Below are 23,496 nucleotides of genomic sequence, written 5' to 3' on the forward strand. Positions count from 1 at the left end.
CCAACAGGTGCCAGTCTCCCTTCCAAGACACAAGATAATTCCAGGTAGACCAACATCCACAACGCAGCATTCCTCGATAGAAGCATCTCAAGTGATCAGCAATAAAGTAACCTCTCTCTTTGAGAGGGAGCAAAGCCTGGGATGATGAACCTCCTAGAACTGCACAGCAACACATCACAGTCAACAGGGAAAAGAACATTTTAAAAATGGCATAGATCGGTTCGGTTGATTTAAGGGCCCACGGTCGGGGGGGGGTATCACCGGTTAATGCGTAAAGAAGGAATCAGAGATTGAAGCTCAGTTGAGCACATTCCATAGAAATAATGATAATGATGAAGAATATTATGAGAGAATTGAAAATAATGAAAGGTTGATTATTTATGGTGCCAGGTTATGACAAGTATTTGTTGAAATTAGATTTTAAGATGACCATATTGAAGTCAGCAGGGAAGTAACGTATTTTCCAGATGGGTAGTTCTTAGAAAGAAAATTTGTTTTTGCAAATTTAACCGACACTAGACACACGGAGAATAAAAATTATTTACAGAAAAGGGGAAGGAAATAACTTACGTGAGGAGTTTTAGGTTGGAAATACTCGGGTGGAAATAAGATGCCGTGTGTTCCTCGTGGCAGATTTCCACTGTGTCAAGAATTAATGACAAGAACCGAATTTGTTCCTTTGGAGATGCAGTTCCCTGAAATAGAGAATTAAATATAAAAAAATAGAAGATGTATCCAGAGTTGGCTGTGAACAAATATGTTGAAGATTAACGACTAAAGGCATCGACCATTTCTCATTCTAAAATCTAGACTAGTCGTCCCCAATTAGTGTGTTACGAAATAATTATTGGTGTTCGTATTATTTGGATTCATTGGACTATTGTTCTCATCTTGAGTGTGATCTTCACAAATGTTTCGGTCGATGTAACCTCCAACCTTTTTCAGGTGTATCTTGTCAAACTCAGAAATTTGGACGGATTTCGAGCGGAACCCTTATTTACTTCATGGGGGGGGGAGAAGAAGCATGCTCTTGTTCCATCAGTCATGACTAGATAGAGGTCCTAGTATAGAATTTAATACGATATGGGAACCATTAATTATAAACAATAGATAATAGATGCAAGTAATAAATAAAAACAATAATATATACATAGATATACGTTGATATATAGTAATAATTAGTAATAAATAGTGATATTTACAACTAGAAATAAAATAGGTTTAAGGCTCCTAAATTTCGTACTAGAATTGTCTGCAAGGACCTGTGGCACAGTTGTTAGAGTACTTGGAAAAATCAATTATAAAAAGTGATATTCTCCTGAAGGTTGAAGGTTTAATCCTCAGTGTGCGAATTACTTAGGACCTCTATCCAGTCATGGCTGATGGAACAAGAGCATGCTACCCCCATGAAGTAAATAAAAGGTTTCGCCTGAAATTCTGTCCAAATTCCCAAGTTCGAAAAAAGGTTATATTGTACGTATCCGTTTTGGACTGAAGATCTCCGAAAAAAAAATTTCATTTTATTTGATGGAGTAGTTTTTTTTTTTACAGCAGAAAAACACGTTCTTATGAGAGTGCGTTGAAGTCAGCCATTTTGAAATTGCTGAACATGCCACAGGGAGATAACTCCATGTAAAGCGCCGACACTCCCTCCCCATCTTTAATTGTAGCTTTTCTTCCTAAAAATCGAACCTTTTGCTTGGTATCATAAGAAATTGTTTTTTTCGCTGTAAAAAAATAAAAAAACTACTTGATGAAGTTAAGTGAATTTTTTTTTTGAAGAACTTCGTTCAATAACGGATACGTGCAATATAACCTTTTTCGATATTTTCATTTTTTAATGTCTTGATTAAACTGTACAAGTACCAATTTTTGTGATGGGTGTGTCACAGAATTATTATTGGTATGTTGCATAAAGATAATAGCTAGAAGTTATTTAATTTCATTTTGTTTGATGAATACAAAAGTTGCAATATTGGAAGAAAAGAATGAAGCTAGATGAGTTCGATATAGTTTCATTAGTTCACAAATTTGATTGCATTCGTAATCCATTCTTAGATTTATCTATCTTCAACTTTTCCAATTTTGAATTATGTGAAAAGGAAGAATTAGAAAGCCTTTCCAGTAATTTTTTTTTTTTTTACACAAGAATCACCACTTATCAAGGCCCGGAAGCCACTCGAGAATAAGGATTAATGTGACTATAGCGTAGTAAACATAAGTAGTGGAAATTTTGTAAATTTGATTTCTTAGGGGGGGGGGCGGTTCATCAAGAACTTGTTTACGTTGGACTTGAAGATAATCAGATTGTAGTCAGCTGGAAAGCAGGTAAACGGAAGAGAGTTCCACAGACGTGCAGTTCTAAGAAAGAGGCTTTGTTCATGGAATCTACATTTAGGTTTAGGCACAGATAAAGAGTGTGGGGAATTATTGATAGTGGTTTTGGCTAGACGAGTGTTTTTCGTGAAAGTTTGGCGAGGGGGGAACATAGATTGGAGTTCAGATGAGCACTTGCCATGAAAATAACGATAAAGCAGAGACAGACTCACAACGTCTGTTCTGTGGGAAAAAGGTTGCAGGGAAGAGAAAAGGGCATCCCCCACTAAGCTATGAAGTCTATTTTGAACTTTAACCTTAAATATGCACAAATGCCATTGAAAGATTTTTGGATTTCTGTTATGGAAGACAATCCAACTTTAAGTAAAAGAAAGTCATCAAACTTGCAATTCTCAACTTCGTGCCTAAGTGGAATTTTCTTACCTAAATAACATTAAAAATAAAAAAAAAAACTCAAAAGACTTTAAAATATTGAAAGAAGAGTTAAGAGTGTGTCTCTCTCACATTTGCTCAAATATTGCAGCAGTAGTTAAAAAACACCAAGCACAACTGAATGAGTACCAAAAAGTTTATTTCTTATTTACCGTGATAAAATCCATTTGATCTGAGTCGCAGAATCCAAGGGATGAAGTTATGTTAAGTAAATCTGGAAATTGATAAAAAAAAATCAGAGATTAGATTATTCAAAGGAAGGGAAAAAAAAAACAAACAAACTGAAATTACTCCCCCCCACCAACCGAACGACAACTCGCTGACTTCTAAAGTTGTGCGTCATAGATTTTTCATTTATCTACTTATCGTCTTATGCCTGTGTCATCGTCTTTTACGCATTGGCAACTGTCAAGAGGAGCACACAAGTGTAAAAATAAAATAAACACGGGGAAACAAGAAATCTACAAACTCTGCCACTTTACATATATATCGGTTGGACTGGGTGTGTGTGTGAAACTACCCTCTACACGCTAAGACCCACATTTATATCTCCTGTCGAGGCGATTTCCGTCAGTTAGTTGATCAATTTATCTCAGGCTGTTAAAGAGGTCAATATTTGGTCCAAATCATGATTTATCTTCAACTGCGCCCAAACTCCCAACTGTTTAAGCTCCAACTGTACTTTGTAAAGTGTCCAACTCACTACTGTCGTAATACAGTCAATCACATTCAGCTCTCAACTCTTAAGTCCAATTTTCAACTCCCTACTGTCGTAAAGTCCCTTGCCAATCCTCTGAGTCATAAAACTCATGTCAATTCTAAAGTACCCACAAACCAAATCTAAATATATCTACATCCATTGTTTGATACCTCCATTACAGTTATTGGTCACACTCTACCCTTAGTTCTCCTTTGCGTTAAGAGCAAATTCCTGTCTGTTGTTTACTTCTTTTGTTACATATCTTTTCCTTTTCTCTTCTACTTCTTAGTACCTGGGCTTGGTTATAATATCACATATTTAAAATATTATTACAGGTGGTAACCAAGTTGGCATTTGTGCAAATCTCCTGCATCTTCAGTTCCACGCGAATAATTGTGTGTGTACAGTCCCCACACTGACATCAAACTGTGCATTTATTGTCTCTATAGACACACGACGGTCCTTATCCATAACATTTTTTATTTGGCTAATCAACTCTGGTGTTTGACTTCCTTACTCTCACAGACTTCCTGTCTTCCTTGAATCTCTTATACCACTTAAAAACTGATGCTCAAAAGCAGTCTGAAGCATTCCATATGTTTCTGTGGCATTTGTTTCACGTTTAAAACAGAATTTTATTGCAAATCATTCTTCTAAGTGTCCTCACATTCAAATTGTATTTTGGAAATTCACCAGCTGTTAAAATCAAGCTTTAGAAGGGTGTATTCGGATTCCTGCTGTAGCTGTTAATTTGAACCTGAAATCATAAAAATTGGTCAGTCATCTCATAAGCAATAACATACTGAATTTTCAAGAGTCTACAACAATTTTAAATGCCTGTACAAAAAAAAATCTGGAAACTTATTTAAGGCACCTCGTATATCGGCTGGACTGAATGTGTGTGAAATTGCCCTCTACATGCTAAGGTCCACATTTATATCTCCTGTCAAGTGCTATTGTAACAGTGTGCGTATGGGCATGTGTGAAAAAATCAGCTGCAGCTGAAGGATAGCTGGCTAGTGAAAATATTAATAGCATGTATGCAAATTAGCAAATGTGCACGAACTTGCATCACAAGAAAAGGAGAAAAAATACATCACGTGGTTGAGGAAGAAACAAGTTGTGACTGTATTGGTTTTTATAAATGTTCATTTCCCTTAATTCTAATGGCACTTGTTAGTGGCCTAGGGGTAACATTCCTTATGGCTGGGTTTGAATCTCTTACTTTATAAGCAATTGTCACTTCCTGCACTGATGATTGCAAAAGCATAAAAGACTGATGTGTGTAGGTATAAAAAATAATTATTTATAAATATATATATATATATATATATATATATATATATTTTAAACAAATTTTCCATCAAAAAATTACCTCGGATTTATTTTATGTAATGTACATTCTATTGCACTTAAAAAAATATAATTGAAAATTTTATATCTATATCATTAATTGCTAGATGAAAGATAATGTTTTTAAATTGCAACAAAATGTACATTACATAAAATAAATCCAAGGTAATTCTTTGATTCAATTTAAATTAAATTTTTATACCTTACTTTGTAAAATTTATAAAAGTGCACTTTGAAGATAAATAAATTTCAAATTGAATCTTGTACCTTTATTTTTAAAGCCTATAATAAAAACATTTTGTTTAACAATTTTCATGCCTTGGATGAAATGCTTTTCTAACTTGTATCTTATCTTTTTAAGATTATATTTTAAAACTCTCCTCTCTATTTCAGTTTGTATTTCTCCTTACATCACAACTCATTTTTGCAACCCCCTCTTTGTATTATTACAGGTCTGAATATTCTCTCTGTTTCAGTTTGTATTTCTCCTCACACAACAACTCATTTTTTGCAACCCCCTCTTTGTAATACAGATCTGAATAGTAAGGAAATCTGAATTTTTTTAACAAAAACTTTAAAATAACTTTTTTAGATTAAATTTTTTTAAACTTCTTTCAGAATAGAAAATCTTTACAGTTTAATAAGGAACATATTTCATATAGGTTTCATTAAAAATATTCAGTAGATAACGAGAAAAATAGAGATGAAAATTTCAAAAGGATGTATAACTGGTTATGCTCAATAGTAGTCCTCGCCAGTGAAAGTCTTTGTTAATGTTATTCTATTATTATTATTATTTAAAGCATTTTGTGCCCTGCTCTTTCGCGTGAGGACTAATTTGATGATAGTGTGAACACAATGACAGAGTAGAGAAAGGATTTCACATAAATACAAAATTAACTTTATTTACTTTTAATAACGATTTTGGGAAACTTTGTTGAACTTGGGAACCCATATGGAAGTTTGAATTGAATTAAACAAACGCCTCAGTTTGAAATTCCGTGCAACCCGAGTTTCAAAAGATGCATCTGCAGACAGGAGGTTACATCTGCTGAAACGTAACAACCCAGATGAAAATAGTACAAATAACCAAAATTATTAATCCTTATCTCAAAATTCCAGATGATGCTTATTGAATGAAAAAGATTCATAGATTAGATCTTTATCAAATCCAGGAATCAACAATTAGCAGCAGAAAATAATAAGATGAAAGAAAAAAAAAATACCTTTAAATTGTTTGCTGTCATCTGCAAATTTATTTGCTTCAAGAATTTCAGATAATTTTGGATCGATTCTGGAAAGAGTAAAGAATTTGTTAGACATTTTAAAAATAAAATCGCTTGAGAAAATGTTGTGCTGTTAATGTTGTGCCAGACTGTATATTATTACTAGGGCTATGACAACAGCATATTCTTTTCATTATTTTGACTCTCGAGTATATATCCAACACAGACAATTAATCAACTGAGAACCACATCATTGTACATAAAAACATATAAGATATCAATGGATATATACCTGAGAATCAAGACAAGGCAAAGAATATGCTGTTGTCATAGCCCTAATTATTACTAGACAAAAATGTTCAAACTATATATTATTACTAGACAAAAATGTGCCAGACTTATTTTATTACTAGACAAAAATGTGCCAGGCATTATTCTATTACAAAAAAAATGTGTTAGATTGTATTTTAATAAAAAAGTGAAAAAAAAGAAAACAGAAAAAGTGTGCCAGACTTTATTTTTATAACTAGAAAAACCTGTGATATAAAGGAATTTTTAGCAATCATTAACTCCATATATATATATATATATATATATATATATATATATATATACTAGCAGGCCACCCGGCATTGCATGGTTGTAAAATACGCTTTTTTTTTTTTTCAATGTTTACATTTCATACGTTACGTTTGGATACACATATGCGGGGTCAAATTTGATTGAATATGGCTGAAATTTTACAGGGTATATAAAAATAGAAGTCCATCTCTACTGGACTGTGATTTATATTTTTATGACCACAAGAAGCAAAGTTATGACTGAGCAAAATTGACAAAGAATATTTCCAAATTGATAAGATTAATCGGCATATATCATCCATTTTCATATACATAATAGTTTCAAAATTATTTTCATGTATAATATGTAAATATTTGATAATTATTAGTTGTGTGGAAATTTCTTTAAAATGTTATCTTTTATAGAAATTCAAATCCACTTAACGGGAAAACATCTCGTTATACGCTGACCAGCGCTGAGCTGACTAAAGTATTCTCTTAAAAATAGAAAACTGTTTTTCTGCTTTCATTTTACTAGACTAGTCATTTTTTTATTTTGAGTTTGTCAATTTAATTTAATTTGTCAAATTATTTTCAAGTTTTTAAAATTTTATTTTCAAACAATACTATTTTGTTGTTGTTAAAAAAAACATGCACTAAGCACGTGCGTTTCTGTTATCATGGTATTTATAACTTCTTACTTGTACTTAAGATAGAATTGCTTTTTTTTAGGGGTAAAAAAAGCCCCAAAAAACAAAACAAATATATAACAAATAAAAGATACTTGTGCTACCACGCTGAAATAATAACATTATTTAGAAACCCATTCTTAACATGGGAAGGGAAGGGTGTTTTGTTAACTATTCTGTACTTTCACCTAACAATTAAATAAAAAAAGATATTGTGAAACTTGAATTTAATCTGAAAATACTATTTGAAAATATAGCCCGGTAACATAAATGCATAAGCACCCAAATAAATATTACCAAAGGCAAGATAAGTTACTCTTTTACCTTGTTGGATAAGTTTTTAATGTATTTATTTAATGTAAAATGTTTGTTTCGAAAATTAGTGTCGAGCGTTACACAATCACAAGAAAAATAGCCATGTGATATCTCATGTCTTTGAAATCTCGACAATGACTTAAAAATACACAAAATATTGTTAGAAACCCAACCAATAAATGTCCTCATGACATTTATTGGGTGTTTTCTAATAGTATTTTGTGTAATTTTTATTTTTAACTCATTGTCAAGACCATTTTTTCGAATCTGTAAAACAAATCTGTTTTTTTTTTAAACTGAGGATATATAAATAATAACAATAATAATAATTTGGGGTTCGATAAAGAATTTCATTGTGATGCATTTTGTAAATTTTTACCTTGTTTCCACCTTTACATTTTTCTTTAAAATGATTACCTCTAAAGGTTTTCAAGTATGCTGAAAACGAATATCGCATTTAAATTTTCTGTATATAAGTGGCTTTCCGGATATTAAGCAATGTTATTTGTTATGTTATTGCAGGTGGCCATCTTGGTACGCATGTTTACGCATAGTTTCTCGGAGTTGTGCTCGCGTGTACCAAGATGGCCACCAGCGATAACATAAGAAATGACATTGCTTGATATCTGGAAAGCTACTTATTTGCAGAAAATTTAAATGCGATATTCGTTTTCAGCATACTCTAAATTCTATAAAAGTAATCATTTTAAATGTTAAGGTAGAAAGAAGAAAAAAAAAATTACCATTTCTTTGTCTACATAGTTGAATTTTCAGTAAAACAACAGAATAAAAATGACAAAAATTACCATCAACTGGTGAATATATAGTTGTTGCTTATCAGGATTCCTGGTATCCTGGTAGTGTGAAAGCTACATTGAGGATTCATGTAGAGTACGATTTATGGTTGCATCTCAGAAAATAGGGGTATATTTTGGGCCAGATAGAGAGGATTTACAAAATTGAAAATTGGACTGGTCCCAAAATGCATAAGTTCTGGTCAACTATGAGAATTTCCATCTTTTACAGAAATCCAAAATCTATATGAAAAATTTTCTTTGATTTATTTCTGAGATTAATTCATATCTACTCAATTATATTTCTTTTCTTTGAGGGGAGTAATATGGCCATGAATGCGCTTTAGGCATTCAATGGATACACCCCAGATTAAGCTCTCCTTTGGTGGGGAGGCAGGAAAATACCTACTCTCAATAAAGCTATATTTAAATACCACTATAATACTTAGTTTTGTTCATGAATAGACACCCACTGTGATACTATGCGGCAGTTTAAAAAAAATTGAAATTTGTACATCTTAATTTATAATTCATGGCTTATGGTAAAGAGATACATCAGATTTGACTACATAATCAGAAAGAGCACACAATTTTACATAAGAGTGCCAAGTTTCATAAGAATAGCTTGAAAAATAAATAAATGGTGGCAAAATTACTGAATTTCTTGAAATGTTGAGGCTCGTAATTTAGCCCACTTTTTTTATCGAAAAATGTCCATGGAAAAGCATAAATTTTGGCACTTAAAATTCTCATAACTTTTGAACTACTGACGGTATTTGCATAATTCAAACGGTTTTAAGCATCTTTTACATAGCTCTTTTCATGCAAGTTGATAAAATAATTATCTAAAAAGAAAAAATCAACTTGTAATGCTACATTTAGTACAGACCTGACAATGGAAGTTTAGATAACAAAATTAACTCCCTTGAAAATTCATCAACAAATATATATTAAGAAAGGTTTTCATAATTCATATTCTTTCTCTTTTATTAAATAACTTTAATTAATCAGGGCTCTACGGACAAATTCATCTTCAGTTGACCTTTGACAATTAAATATTTCGTTTACTCACCAAATAGAAAAATTACTTGTTAAACCCATGTGATTTTTGGAATATGACACCTCGTTCTGTGACGAGTATGTACATCATAAAGACTTTTCTGAATTTTTTTTCATAAGTGTAATTCTAAATATGCACTGAATTTTAAGCTGACACTTGAAGGTATTTTTAACCTGGGCCACCAAAATCAACAGAGATTAAACCATTTTTGTAATGATCCGGTTCCTGTTCGTTTTGCGGTGGGTGTAAAGTTCTGTGCAGGTCTAGGAGGTCCACCCTCCCAGACTTTGCCTTCTCTCTTTGAGAAGGGGTTAGTTTATTGCTAATCGCCTGAGGCACTCTCACCAAGGAATGCCAACATGGCTGCCCAGGCACTTTTTGCAGATCAGAGTACCTTGGGGGCGCTGACTTCTCAATCCCACTTTTCGACCCTAGTGTCACAGTTCTTGCAGTGGGAGAGAATTAAATACCATAAACATTTGAATTTCTTAAGATGCTTTCTTTTAAACATTCTTTATAAAAAAAAGAGTATATTGTTCTATTAAACTTTTTATTGATTAAATAATTTGACTTTTCTCGTTTTATTAAAGAGAAAAATAAGTAAAGATTGAAAAACTATTTTTCACTTAGTAATGAACTTTGGAAAATTGTCGGTGAAAGAAAAACGCCCTCATCAAAAGATAAGTGTTTTATTATTTCTAGTCAACATTTGGAAAAAAAAAAATCACTTGCAAATGCGACTTTCATGCACAACATAAAACCCTGTAAAAACACATAATATGGGAAGTATTATCAAATTCTCTAAGTTGTCACTGTGTAAGGGGTTTACGTACTTAGATAAAAGCCATTGCAAAATCTGTAATCTTTGGTGACATGGTTTCGTTAGATGTTCCAGGATCCAATCATGGTCGATGTCTTTTACAACTGGACATTTCAAAGTCTGAAAAGGAAAAGATGATAAAAATATTTATAACATTAGAAAACATTTATTAAGCCAATTTCTGTGCCAAAGATTTATTTTAATGTGTGTGTGTGAAATGGCACTAACCCTATTTGGGTTTAATCGGCTTCCTCCAAAGGAAGAAGTTCAATGGGATTATGAAATTCACAAGTGATCCCCAGTCACACGTATAAATAAAGTCCCATTAAGGGAGATAATGATGTTAGGTTTTTGCTCCTCTTGCAGGGAGATGCCGACGTCCTCCTACATACAGCGCCTGGAATTCCCAAATTGGTCACCCATTTTAGCAATGACTAGGCTCAACATTGCTTAACTTTGGTGATCTGATGGGTTGGTTGGTTGGTTGTTTTTGTTTTATGGCATATTAACCCTTTTCAGGTTATTTGATGCCGAATCCAGTTATTTTGGAGAACAATTTTTTTGATAGAATATATTTGTTTTTTTTCAAGTCGGTTTCTATTTAACCCATAATTGGGACCCTAAGAGGTACTACCACTCCGGGTCAGAGTGGACCTGGGAACAACGGCAATTAAAGGGTAGCTCTACACTCTCCAAAGTCCGCAAGCTGGGGCCTCACCATTGGATATAGTTTAAGGTAATATACAGGGCCGATCTGATGGGAACCGGTGTGTCAACGTGATTATGCCATATATTTATTTCAGTGTTGGACAATTAATCGGAAATGGAAATCGTAATCTTTGCAGGGTATCAGAAAAATTTGTGTCGATTTTACGATGCCAAAAACGATTTTTTTTTTTGTGGGGAGGGGGGTTACAACTGAATTTTTCATTGCTGGTACTAATGAAAAAAATGACAAATCTGTATTGATTTTAAATGACTAATGAAAAAAAAAAATCTATAGATCACCTCTCAAGTGTATTTTTACGTTTGTGAAAATATATACATCTATAAGTTTTTACAGTAATCTGAAAAATAATGATAATAAAAAAAAAACTTTACAACTGAATATTTAGAGATTTTAAAAGAATCGAGAACTGTATTGAAATCAAGAAAAATATTGGAAACATCCCATTACTCACTTATTTGGTACTAGTGCATTTATTGATCCGTGCTGAAATAATAACGTTATTATTTAAAAAGCCATTCTTAACATGGGGAGGAGGAGGGTGTTTTGTACCTATTCTATACTTTACCCTTACAATTGAATAAAAAAACATATAAAACTTTAATTAAACTTGGAAATACGATCTAAAAAATAGCGCGGATCAGTAAGTGCACTAGCACCATTTATTTATTTATCATTTTGGGTTTGTTTTACAATCCACAAAGGTATGAAAAAGTTGTCAAAAAAACAAATAAATGTGATCAAAGGCAAGATGAATTACTTTTCTACCTAACTAGATAAGTTTTTAGTGTTTTTATTTAATAAAAAAATGTTTATTTAGTTAAAAAAAACTTGTAATATTGAACGCTATCGGAGAATAAGAAAAAATGTTTATTCGGTTAAAAAAACTTGTAATATTGAACGCTATTGGAGAATAAGAAAAAATGGACACAATATCTCTTTAAATCCTTGAAGTCTCGACAATGACTTCAAAATAAGAAATAAAACAAAATAGTGGTAGAAACCCACCCAATAAATGTCACCAATTCCAAGTGTAGATTTCATTATGTTGACATACGTTTTAGTTAATAGGTAGCCAAAAGTTGGAAAATTGGTTGCTATGTTGTTCGATTGCGGTTTTGTTTACATGCACGCGAGTAAAAAATATATGCGTGCTTGCACATACAGAACGACCAACAATGATAACACAAGGAATTACATTGCATAAAAGTCTTAATATCCGGAAAACTATTTGTTTGCGCCAAATTTAAATGCGATATTCGTTTTCAGCATACTTGTCATTTTAAAGGCGAGTGTTAAGGTGGAAAGAAAGTAAAAAAGATACCAAATTAATGGCGAATATCATCATTAAATGGTACTAATGCACTTATTGCTCCATGCTGAAATAATGTTATTATTTAAAAAGCCATTCTTAACATGGGGAGGGGAGGGTGTTTTGTACCTATTCTGTACCTTACAATTGAATAAAAAAACATATAAAACTTTAATTAGACTTGGAAATACGATTAAAAAAATAGCGCGGATCAGCAAGTGCGGTTATCCTGATGCTCCGCACTCCTTTGTTTACCTTGGAAGTGACGTCACACAAATCTTATAATACGGATGGCTACAATTGTAAAAATAATTTGTTTTATTTTGCTTTCATTTTGAGCTCCATTTTTCTCCCGTTTGTTTTTGTTTTCTTCTCCCATTTCTTATTTTGAGCGGAGAATTTATTATATTTTCATTTTGAGCTCTTTTTCCGATCCGGCGTTACCTTTTATAGGTACTCCTGCACTTTACGACCCGAGCTATTTTTAACACTATTATTTAGAAACCTATTATTTAACATGGGGAAGGGAGGGTGTATTGTAACTATTCTGTACTTTCACTTAACAATTAAATTTTAAAAAAATATCGTGAAACTTGAATTTAACTTGAAAATACTATTAAAAAATAGCGCGGGTCGTAAAATGCAGAAGCACCCTTTTATAATATAAAAGTTTGGTAAATATCCAGATCCGCTACTACAGAACACCGACCACTGCATTTTACGACCCGCGCTATTTTTTAATAGTATTTTCAAGTTAAATTCAAGTTTCACAATATTTTTTAAAAATTTAATTGTTAAGTGAAAGTACAGAATAGTTACAATACACCCTCCCTTCCCCATGTTAAATAATAGGTTTCTAAATAATAGTGTTAAAAATAGCTCAGGTCATGAAGTGCAGGAGTCCTGCACTTTACGACCCGAGCTATACGGCTCCTGCACTGAAGGAGTACCTATAAAAGGTAACGCCGGATCGGAAAAAGAGCTCAAAATGAAAATAAAATAAATTCTCCGCTCAAAATAAGAAATGGGAGAAGAAAACAAAAACAAACGGGAGAAAAATGGAGCTCAAAATGAAAGAAAAATAAAACAAATTATTTTTACAATTGTAGCCATCCGTATTATAAGATTTGTGTGACGTCACTTCCGAGGTAAACAAAGGAGTGCGGAGCGTCAGGATAACCGTAAGTGCATTAGCACCCATTAAATCGTTAAAGTATATATTTTATGTAATAATGCAATAATATGTAATTAATTACAAAATGACAATTAATTAGATAATATTGCGGTACTTGTATACTTTTGCCACCGTGCTGAAATATAACATTATTTTGAAAGCCATTCTTAACATGGGGAGGGTGTTTTGTTAATATTCTGTGCTTCCACCTAACAATTTAATAATAAAAAAGATATCGGTACTGGTCGCGATAAGAGTTCCCTGCCGAACACCCTAAAAAAAACAATGACTTCTCCCCACGCATGCGCAAAGGACATGTTTTAGTTGCCATAGTAACTAAACGATCATGAATTTTTATCGACTTTGTTTTACTGTTTATGAATATTGAAATAAAAGACATTACTACACATTTATTAATAATATCTCACTTTAATCACTCTTATCGACTTTTTTTTTTTTGTTTACTGTTTGTGTCACTTTTATCGACTTTTTCTTTTCTTTTTTAAATAGCATTTTCTTTTTTAAATGTGTTTTTAGTTTTGTGTGTTGAATGAAACTTTTTTTTTTCATTACAACAATAGTTATTGACCCCGGTTAGCTAATTCCGTAAAATGAGATTCTACTTTTTTAGGCGAATTTGCACCCTCCCCATGTTAAGAATGGCCTTTTTAAATAATAACGTTGTTTCAGCACGGATCAATAAGTGCACTAGTACCACAAAATAGTGATAGAATAATAAATTTACTTACGTTTAATCAATGTTATTTTCTCACCATTCATTCACTTTTATCGACTTTTTATTTTTTTTTTTTTAAATAGCATTTTCGGTACTGGTCGCGGTAAGAGTTCCCTGCCGAACACCCTAAAAAAACAATGACTTCTCCCCGCGCAGGCGCAAAGGACATGTTTTAGTTGCCATAGTACCTATTTACTATGGCTCCCCACGGGACAGAGTTAGACACCAGGGTCGTTTTTTAACGTGGAGAAAAGGTACAAAAATAAAAATTGTCTCAGTCATGAAGGATTTCTCCTCCACCGAAAGAGAACAAGAAATGGAAGTGCAGCATCTGAAGAACAGATACTACACTTTGATCTCGTCCCGAAGGCCAAGTAGTTGCCATAGTAACAAAAACTTTTTATCGACATTGTTTTACTGTTTATGAATATTGAAATAAAATACATTACTACACATTTATTAATAATATCTCACTTTTAATCACTTTTATCGACTTTTTTAAACTTTTTTTTACTCTTTTTAAATGACAACGTTAATGTTTATGAATATTGAAATAAAATACATTACTACACATTTATTAATATCTTCTTTTTTTTTTTTTTTACTGTTTATGTGTCAATTTTTATCGACTTTTTAAATAAATGTTATCAAAGGCAAGATAATTTACTTTTCTACCAAACTGGATATATTTTTCGTGTTTTTATTCAATGTAACATATTTATTCAGCTCGAAACCCATACAGTGTTTACCGATGTATTGGAACATTCAAGATGGCGTCTTATTCTCTCTTTAACACGGTAAGTGTGGGAAAAGATGTTATAAATAAAAAACCAGATAAAATACTGTTAAAAACTCGCTCAATATATGTTACCGTGACATAGGTTGACATATATTCGGCGGGTTTTTAATAGTATTTTGTATAGTTTTTTATTTATAACACCTTTTTTCCATACTTACGGTGTTAAAGAGGGTGTGAGACGCCATCTTGAATTTTCGAATACATCGGTAAAGACTGTTTTTCGAGCTGAATAAATATGTTACATTGAATAAAAACACAAAAAATATATCCAGTTTGGCAGAAAAGTAACTTATCTTGCCTTTGATAACATTTATCTGTTATTTGTTTTTTGACAACTTTTTCGAATCTATGTGTACAGTAATACGAACCCTAAATGTATTATTCTATCACCATTTTGTGGTACTAGTGCACTTATTGATCCGTGCTGAAATAACGTTATTATTTAAAAAGCCATTCTTAACACGGGGAGGGTGTTTTGTACCTATTCTCTACTTTAACCTTACAATTGAATAAAAAAACATTAAACTTTAAGCTTAGAAATACGATTTAAAATATAGCGCGGATCATAAGTGCACTAGCACCCATTTTCTTATTAATAAATGTTTAGTAATTATTTTTCTTTTAATATTCATAAACAGTAAAAACGTCGTCATTTAAAAAGAAAATGCTATTTAAAAAAGAAAATAACATTGATTAAACGTAAGTAAATTTATTATTCTATCACCATTTTGTGGTAAGTAAATTTCAAGAACCGCCGACAGATGTCATTTGTCAGCCAAAGAACCGGGGTCGATAACTATTGTTGTAATGAAAAAAAAAAAAAAAAAGTTTCATTCAACACACAAAACTAAAAACACATAGAAATGAAAAAAGTTGGGAAATTATTTTAATATTCAAGAAGATATTATTAATAAATGTGTAGTAATGTCTTTTATTTCAATATTCAATATAAGAATAATTTCAATATTTCATATATATAATATTTCAATATAAGAAAAGAAAAAGTCGATAAAATTGACACATAAACAGTAAAAAAAAAAGAAAGATATTAATAAATGTGTAGTAATGTATTTTATTTCAATATTCATAAACATTAACGTTGTCATTTAAAAAGAGTAAAAAAAAAGTTTTAAAAGGTCGATAAAAGTGATTAAAAGTGAGATATTATTAATAAATGTGTAGTAATGTATTTTATTTCAATATTCATAAACAGTAAAACAATGTCGATAAAAAGTGTTGTTACTATGGCAACTAAAACATGTCCTTTGCGTCTGCGCGGGGAGAAGTCATTGTTTTTTAGGGTGTTCGGCAGGGAACTCTTACCGCGACCAGTACCAAGATATCGTGTAGCTCGAATTAAACCTGAAAAAAAAAAAAAAAAAAAAAAAAAACACACTATTTAAAAGTAGCGCGGTGGCAAAAGTTCACACGCACCATAGTTGAAATTGAGATACAAACTAGGTAGATCATATACACCACTAGTTTTTAATGAAAATTCATTTTTTCGACTTTCGTTGTAATAACGAAGAAACACCTGATTTTTTTTTTTTTTTTTTTTTTTTTAAATCGCATTTATCAAATTTTACCCCTAACTTTATATAAATAGACACACAAAAGGTGAAAGAAACGGTGTGCCGTGCAGGTGCGGGGTGGGCACATCTTACATTTATTGGATGGGTTTATTTTGTTTACTTTTCGATTTTTAAACGATTATCAAGACTTCCCAGATGACCAGCTCAGCTCATGTCACTCATTTTTGTCTTGTTTTAATTAAGGACCAGGCATTACTTGTGTTTCAGACTAAATAAACGCTTTAAAATAAGTTAAAAGTCTCTCTCTCACACACAAAAATTATCCAGGTAGATAGAAGATTAACTTAGCTTGCCTTTGGTAGCATTCTGCATTTTTTACATTTTTTTATTCAACAACTTTTCGTTTTGTTGTAAAATGTCTTTAAATTCTAATTTACTATTTTGATTGCCGACGACCGTTGTTTCGTTCAGTTGTTCTATTTCTAAATGTAAACAAAACAGCCCACCCATAACTACAAGACTATATTTGGTACGTGTGCAGTTTACTAACCTGTACTGAAATAATAACATTATTTAGAAAGCCATTCTTGACATGATGAGGGTAAGACTTTTGGTATTATTATACAAACACCGTGATAGCGTTAGGGTTAGGGTTAGGATTAGGGTTAGGGTTTAGGGTTAGGGTTAGGGTTAGGGTTGGGGTTAGGGTTAGGGGTAGGGTTAATTCGCTGTCACGGTGTTTGTATAGTTTTACCAGACTTTTTAACTATTTTGTACTTTCACCTAACAATTTAATAAACAAAACATATCGTAAAAAGTGAATTTAACTTGATAATCATATCTAAAAAATAGCACGGTTCGTAAACCCTATATTTTTTAAAAGTATGTAAATAATAACAATTTATAGAATTCGGCCCCGAAAAACTTACGTCCAAACGTTTCTTCACGAGTTCAACGGGTTTTAAACTGTCCGCCATTATTAACGTTTTCTAAAATAAAAACATAAGAAATAACCGGAGAGCGTGAATTACAAAAGGGAAGTAACTCTGAATTACTGCGTCGAAGCACAGACCACTCATACCTCGTTATGTCAGTATTCGGTTAATATTATTAAATGAAATATATAATTTTGACATTGGTTGATTATCATGTTTTTAGAAAATCAAAGGATTTCACAAAAGTCAGAATTACAGTGTTGTGTCTTTATTTACTTGCCTCCTCACGACCCCAGAGAAGTCGGTTTTTAGTTTGAGGAAAACCCAGCTTTCCCAAAGAGGCACTCTGGATTAGGATAAAAATTAAAATGTTGTCCGTCTCGAGGGATTTCTTCTTCATTGACTGAGGAGAGAAAAGATTGATGCGTAGCCTCAAAACCGATACTACACTTTGCTCACAATTAAAAAGAATATATTCTCTTTCTTTTCCTTCCTCTTTCTATCTTTTTCCTCTTCTCTCTCTTCACCCTTCTCTGAATATTCTTCTCTTCATCCCTCTTTGTGTGTCTCTCTCTCTTCCCTCTCTCTCCTTCTTCCTTCTTATTTTTTCTCTTCTTCTTTTTAACTTCTCCATATACTCTCTCTCTCTCTCCCCTCTTTCTATCTTTTGCAATTATTTACATCATTCCATTCCTCTCACCACCTCTCTTATCAGTCACCCTTTATTTACGTTTAATCATCTAAGGCATTTTGGGATGGTCCCTGCTATTGGTAGGGCCATTTTGGAAGATGATTGCGACTTTATTTTTACCCTTCTTCACCCCAAACAAGGAAAACAGTCATGGAAACAAGTGTCCAAAGGTTGCGTGTGCAACACTCAAATTCGAAACCTGATCGATAGGAAATGAAAAATTATGCATGTTCTGAGGAAAATAGGAACCGCCTACATTTCAAATGCCCTCGTGTCTGTCTTTCCTGCGGGGTGGGATGAAAAGAGATTCAAGATGGCATCTGTGAGTTTTTAACACACACGGACTCGGACGGTCTCAGACGATCTTGTAAAGTCGCACTGCACACATGCAAATGAGGTGTGCCGGGCTCCATAAAGCAGGTCGCATGGAGATGTGGGTGGAGAATTTTGTTTGACACATTGCTTTGCATTGTAGCAGTGCGTTGTTTTGTGGCAGACATTCTGAAACACGTTGGCATGTTGAGGCGTGCAGAAGAGAGAGAAAGAAACATATCACTTGGGATACACCCCTTACAACAACTCTTTCGATGGTAGGATGCATTACTATATTTGGTAGAACAAATGCAAATGTGCTATATAAAATGTCAGGGGGTATCAAATGGCATGCCTGTGTCCAACTTCCGACTTGACAGATTCTTTGCTCACTCAGAGTCATTTTGTACGTACGGTCAATTCATGTGTCAGTGGGAAAAAAGAACAATGGATTTTTTTTTGTGCATGTAACAGTATTGAACAGTTTAAAATTTTAATTTCAACACTTCACACTTGGACATAAGACATATTTGGGATCATGTCTAACAAGGAACTATGAGAAGTTGAGCAGAAAGATGTTTATTCACAGTATATTTATGTTAATGTAGACATTGGTTACCTCCCTTGCTTCAGTTACATGGTTACCTCCCTTGCTTGTGGTGATATAAATAGGAGTCGGCCATCTTGGTTTAGTCAGTTCGTTCGTACAGTTTAGACAGACTACAAGTGTCTTAACAAATGGTAGCAGAGATATCCCTCTGTGTGCGACAAAACGAAAAAAAAAAAAAAAAAAAAAAAAAAAAAAAATTTTTTTTTTTTTGTACAGCTTGTCTGTAGCACTAGACAGATCGGATATCGGATATGGCAACTTCGAACAAACAACCTCCATTGTTGGAGGGGGAGGATGTTTACGAGAACTGGAAACAAGACGTTGAAATGTGGTCGTTGTTCACGGATCTTTCTGAGGAAAAAAAAGGGCCAGCAGTGTTTTTGACGCTACCACCGAATATTAGAGAATGTGTTCGTGAATTGCCAACAAGTGACATCGGCGGACGAGATGGCTTGAAGATCTTAATAAAGAAACTGGATGACATATATTTAAAGGATGAACACACGCGCGCTTACATGACTTTTAAGGAATTTTACACTTATAAAAGATCGTCAGGTACCAGTATAAATGACTTTCTTGTTCGTTATGAGTTTTTGTACCAAAGATTAAAAAAATTCCACATTATTCTACCGGAAGGAGTGCAAGCTTTTCTTGTTTTGAACGCGGTTAACATATCGGAAGAGAACGAAAAATTAGCGCGGACAACGTGTTCTGTTTTGACGTATCAAAACATGAAGGAATCGATAAAGAAAGTATTTGGTGACATTTATCGTGATGAAAATGTACCGGCAGTGAAATCACAGCCCGATATCGTCAACTATAATTATTCTAAACCGGGTAACAACAAAAGGCGTTTTCGTCGAGGACAATCTAATCCATGTGACCGAAGTGGAAACGTGTTGTTGTGTTACAAATGTCAGTCTCCGAACCATCTAATTAGAGAGTGTCCTAGAAATACGCCCAGGTTTACGGAAGCGACAGAACAAATACACATTACGTTGTTCAGTCAAGAAAATATTTATTTGAACAGTACAAATGAAAAAATTTCAAATCTTGTAAAGGAAACATTTGGAATGGCAGTCTTGGATTCTGCTTGTACTCGCACACTGGCTGGCGAAGTGTGGCTTGATGTTTATTTGGATACTTTAAATGAAAGTGACCTGCAACTAGTGAAGTATACGAACTCAGACCGGAGTTTTTGTTTTGGTGATGGAGTGGCTGTCACAGCAATTAAAGTTGCTAAATTTCCGGTTACACTCGGAGGTATAAGAGTTTATATCGAAGCAGATATTGTGAAAAACGACTTGCCTCTTCTATTAAGTCACAAATCAATGAAGACAGCAGGAATAGTGCTAGATTTCCGGAAAGATATGTGCTGGATTTTTGATAAATGTATTGAACTAAAGACCACAACTTCAGGGCACTATTGTCTCCCCTTAACAAATAAGTTGTTGGATCATAGTGGTACTAAGAACATTGTATTACATGTTCAGAATTTTGGTCAGTGTTCTTTCACAGGAAAAAAAAAAAAAGCAGAAAAACTTCATCGACAGTTTGCTCATGCCTCGAAGGAAAAACTTGTTTCCTTGGTTAAAAAAAGTGGCAAATTCAATGACAAGGAATTTATAAAGGCGATTGAGGAGGTTTGTGAAAACTGTCAAATTTGCCTTAGATTTAAAAAAGCTCCACTGCGACCGGTTGTGAGATTGCCTCTTGGCAATAGATTTAATCACACAGTTTGCATGGATTTGAAAGAGTTCATCCACAATGAGGTGTGGATACTACATCTCATTGATGCCGCTACCAGGTATTCAGCGGCAACATTGATCAAAACAAAGAAGAAGGAGGAGATCATCAAAAACATCTTTATGATGTGGATTACCTATTTCGGATCTCCTGTTCGTTTTCTGAGTGATAATGGGGATCTCATGAAAGTGGAACATTCAAATATGTTGGACTGAATGTTAATCAACAGGAAAATGGGATCACTGTAGAACAAGATCTATATGTATCTTCCATATCTCCAATAGAAATAAGCAAAGGGAGGATACTGAGGAAAAATGATGAACTGAATGAAGAAGAAAAGCATGAGTTGAAGAGACTTGCAGGTCAGATGATGTGGGTTTCAACTCAAACACGCCCTGATATAGCTTTTGATGTGTGTAAAATGAGCAACACTGGAAAGCATCCCAAAGTAAAAGCCTTATTTGAGGCGAATAAAGCCTTATCAAAATTGAAATCCAAGAAGGGTTCTATAACATTTCCAAAATTGGGAAAGCCCTCAGATTTACACATTTTGTGTTATACTGATGCCTCTTATGCCAGTCTGGAAGATGGATCTTCACAGGGTGGTTTTGTTGTCTTTATTGGAGGAAGTACTGACAAAATGGCCCCCATGTGTTGGGCGTCAAAGAAATTGGACAGAGTGACAAAAAGCCCATTGGCCTCAGAGACTCTTGCTCTGAATGAGGGAGCTGATGCTGGTGTTTTGACTGCGGTTATGATACAAGAGGTATTTCAGTTATCTAAATTGCCAGACGTTCTCTGCAAGACAGATAATGCATCACTTGTGGAGACATTGAATTCCAACAATCTGGTAAGCGATCGACGATTGAGAATAGATGTAGCAAGGCTGAAGGAAATGAAGAGTAGAGGGGAGATACAAATAGAATGGATCAAGGGTTGTGATCAGGTCTCTGATTGTTTGACCAAGGCAGGAGCTTCATCTGAGCTTCTAAGGGACTTGTTAAATCAGAAATAAATTATTCACTTGAGGACAGCAGCAATGTTAATGTAGACATTGGTTACCTCCCTACCTTCAGTTACATGGTTACCTCCCTTGCTTGTGGTGATATAAATAGGAGTCGGCCATCTTGGTTTAGTCAGTTCGTTCGTACAGTTTAGACAGACTACAAGTGTCTTAACATATTTAGACTTCTGCAAGTTGGTACAGTCGGGGAAGCAGGAAACAAGTAAGGAAATTCCAAAGTCTAGCAGTCTGAGGGAAGAAACTTATGGAAGTCGTTTTGAGGGTCACCACTTGTAAAATCTCCATTGTTATTGAAGCGTTCATTATGGAAAACAGATGAGAGACATGTTAAACAAAAAGAACAAAACAAAACAAATAAAGAATTAAGAGGAATACACAAGAGATATTTTTATATGTGTTTAGGAATGGAAGATTACCGCAATATACGTCTGTGGAGACTTCAATGTTCACAATGTGAAATGGTTAACCCACTCAAACAAGACAGACGATGAAGGGAGGTTCTGTTACGATTTCTCCATTGCTTATGACCTCACTCAGATTGTTCACGAACCCAACTGTGTGCACGATACTGACGGTCAGTATGCAAGTTTCCTAGATCTTTTCCTCACAACTTGCTCTGAGCTATGTTCATCTTCCGTTCTGTCTTCACTGGGATCTTCCAACTACTCTGTTGTATCAGTTGAAATAAAAGCAAAATGTAATAAGTCCTCATATGTACCTCTCCATTGTACAGTATATTGATACGGCTGACTAGAATAGCTTCCGTACATTTATATCAGATCTACCTCTGCATTCCATGTTTAAAATAGTATCAGACCTGACGGAATGGTTAACTATAGGTGTAGACCGTTTCATACCCTCAAAAAAATTCCAGCAAAAACCTAGCAGCCAGCTGTGGTTCTCTCCAGAATGTGCTGCTGCCAAACGATGATTACGAAATGCAAGAAAATTTAATTTTCCACCCATCTGTCTAGTGTAAAAATTGAAAATGCTTGTGAGTTTTACGTTTCTGAATTTTTGAGATGAGGATTGGTTATTCGTATTATTTGGATTCACCGGACTTCTGTTCTCATCTTGGATATGATTTTCACAACGTTTCAGTCGATATAACCTCCGACCTTCTTCAGGTGTATCTTGTTGAACTTAGGAATATTTCTGTTGAACTCGGGAATTTGGATGGAATTTTGAGCGGAACCCTTTATCTACTTCATGGTGGTAGCGTGCCCTTGTTCCGTCAGCTATGACTGGATGGAGGTCCTAAGTAATTTGCAATCACTCACACTGAGGACTGAACCTTCAACCTACAGAAGAATATCACTTTTTACAATTGATTTTTCCAAGTACTCTAACTACTGCACCACGGGTCCTTGCAGACAATTCTAGTATGAATTTTGAGTTTTATTATTCCCAAATTTATTTTGGTGCCTTACACTTGCCAAACACGTCTCAATCAAAGATAGCAGTCAATTTTTGGATAGTCACTAATTTCAGTGCCACTAACCCTAAGTCCGGGGATGATTGCCAGTCAGATTAGGGTAAGCCTTTTTTTAATATCTTTAAGCCTGAAATTAGCGACCATCTCAAAATAAATTGACCACCATATTTTATTTGT

The 23,496-nt window shown here is 33.7% G+C and overlaps 1 protein-coding gene across 1 annotated transcript in view; it reads right to left on the reverse strand.

Moving 5' to 3' along the window:
- The window catches only part of LOC145265493 (HAUS augmin-like complex subunit 7), a 38,564-nt gene extending 20,939 nt beyond the window's left edge, over positions 1-17,625 (reverse strand). The window contains exons 1-5 of the mRNA XM_080121371.1: positions 17,496-17,625; positions 10,300-10,406; positions 6,049-6,116; positions 2,922-2,983; positions 571-695 (exon numbers count right to left, since the gene is read on the reverse strand). Coding sequence (XP_079977497.1) covers positions 571-695; positions 2,922-2,983; positions 6,049-6,116; positions 10,300-10,406; positions 17,496-17,543 — 410 coding nt within the window. The 5' untranslated portion in view covers positions 17,544-17,625. The remainder of the gene's footprint in view (positions 1-570; positions 696-2,921; positions 2,984-6,048; positions 6,117-10,299; positions 10,407-17,495) is intronic.
- Between the last annotated feature and the right edge of the window lie 5,871 nt (positions 17,626-23,496).

This window comes from Euprymna scolopes, chromosome 40 (genome assembly GCF_053919585.1).
Source record: "Euprymna scolopes isolate OS-2025 chromosome 40, ASM5391958v1, whole genome shotgun sequence".
Classification (NCBI taxonomy): Eukaryota; Metazoa; Mollusca; class Cephalopoda; order Sepiida; family Sepiolidae; genus Euprymna; species Euprymna scolopes.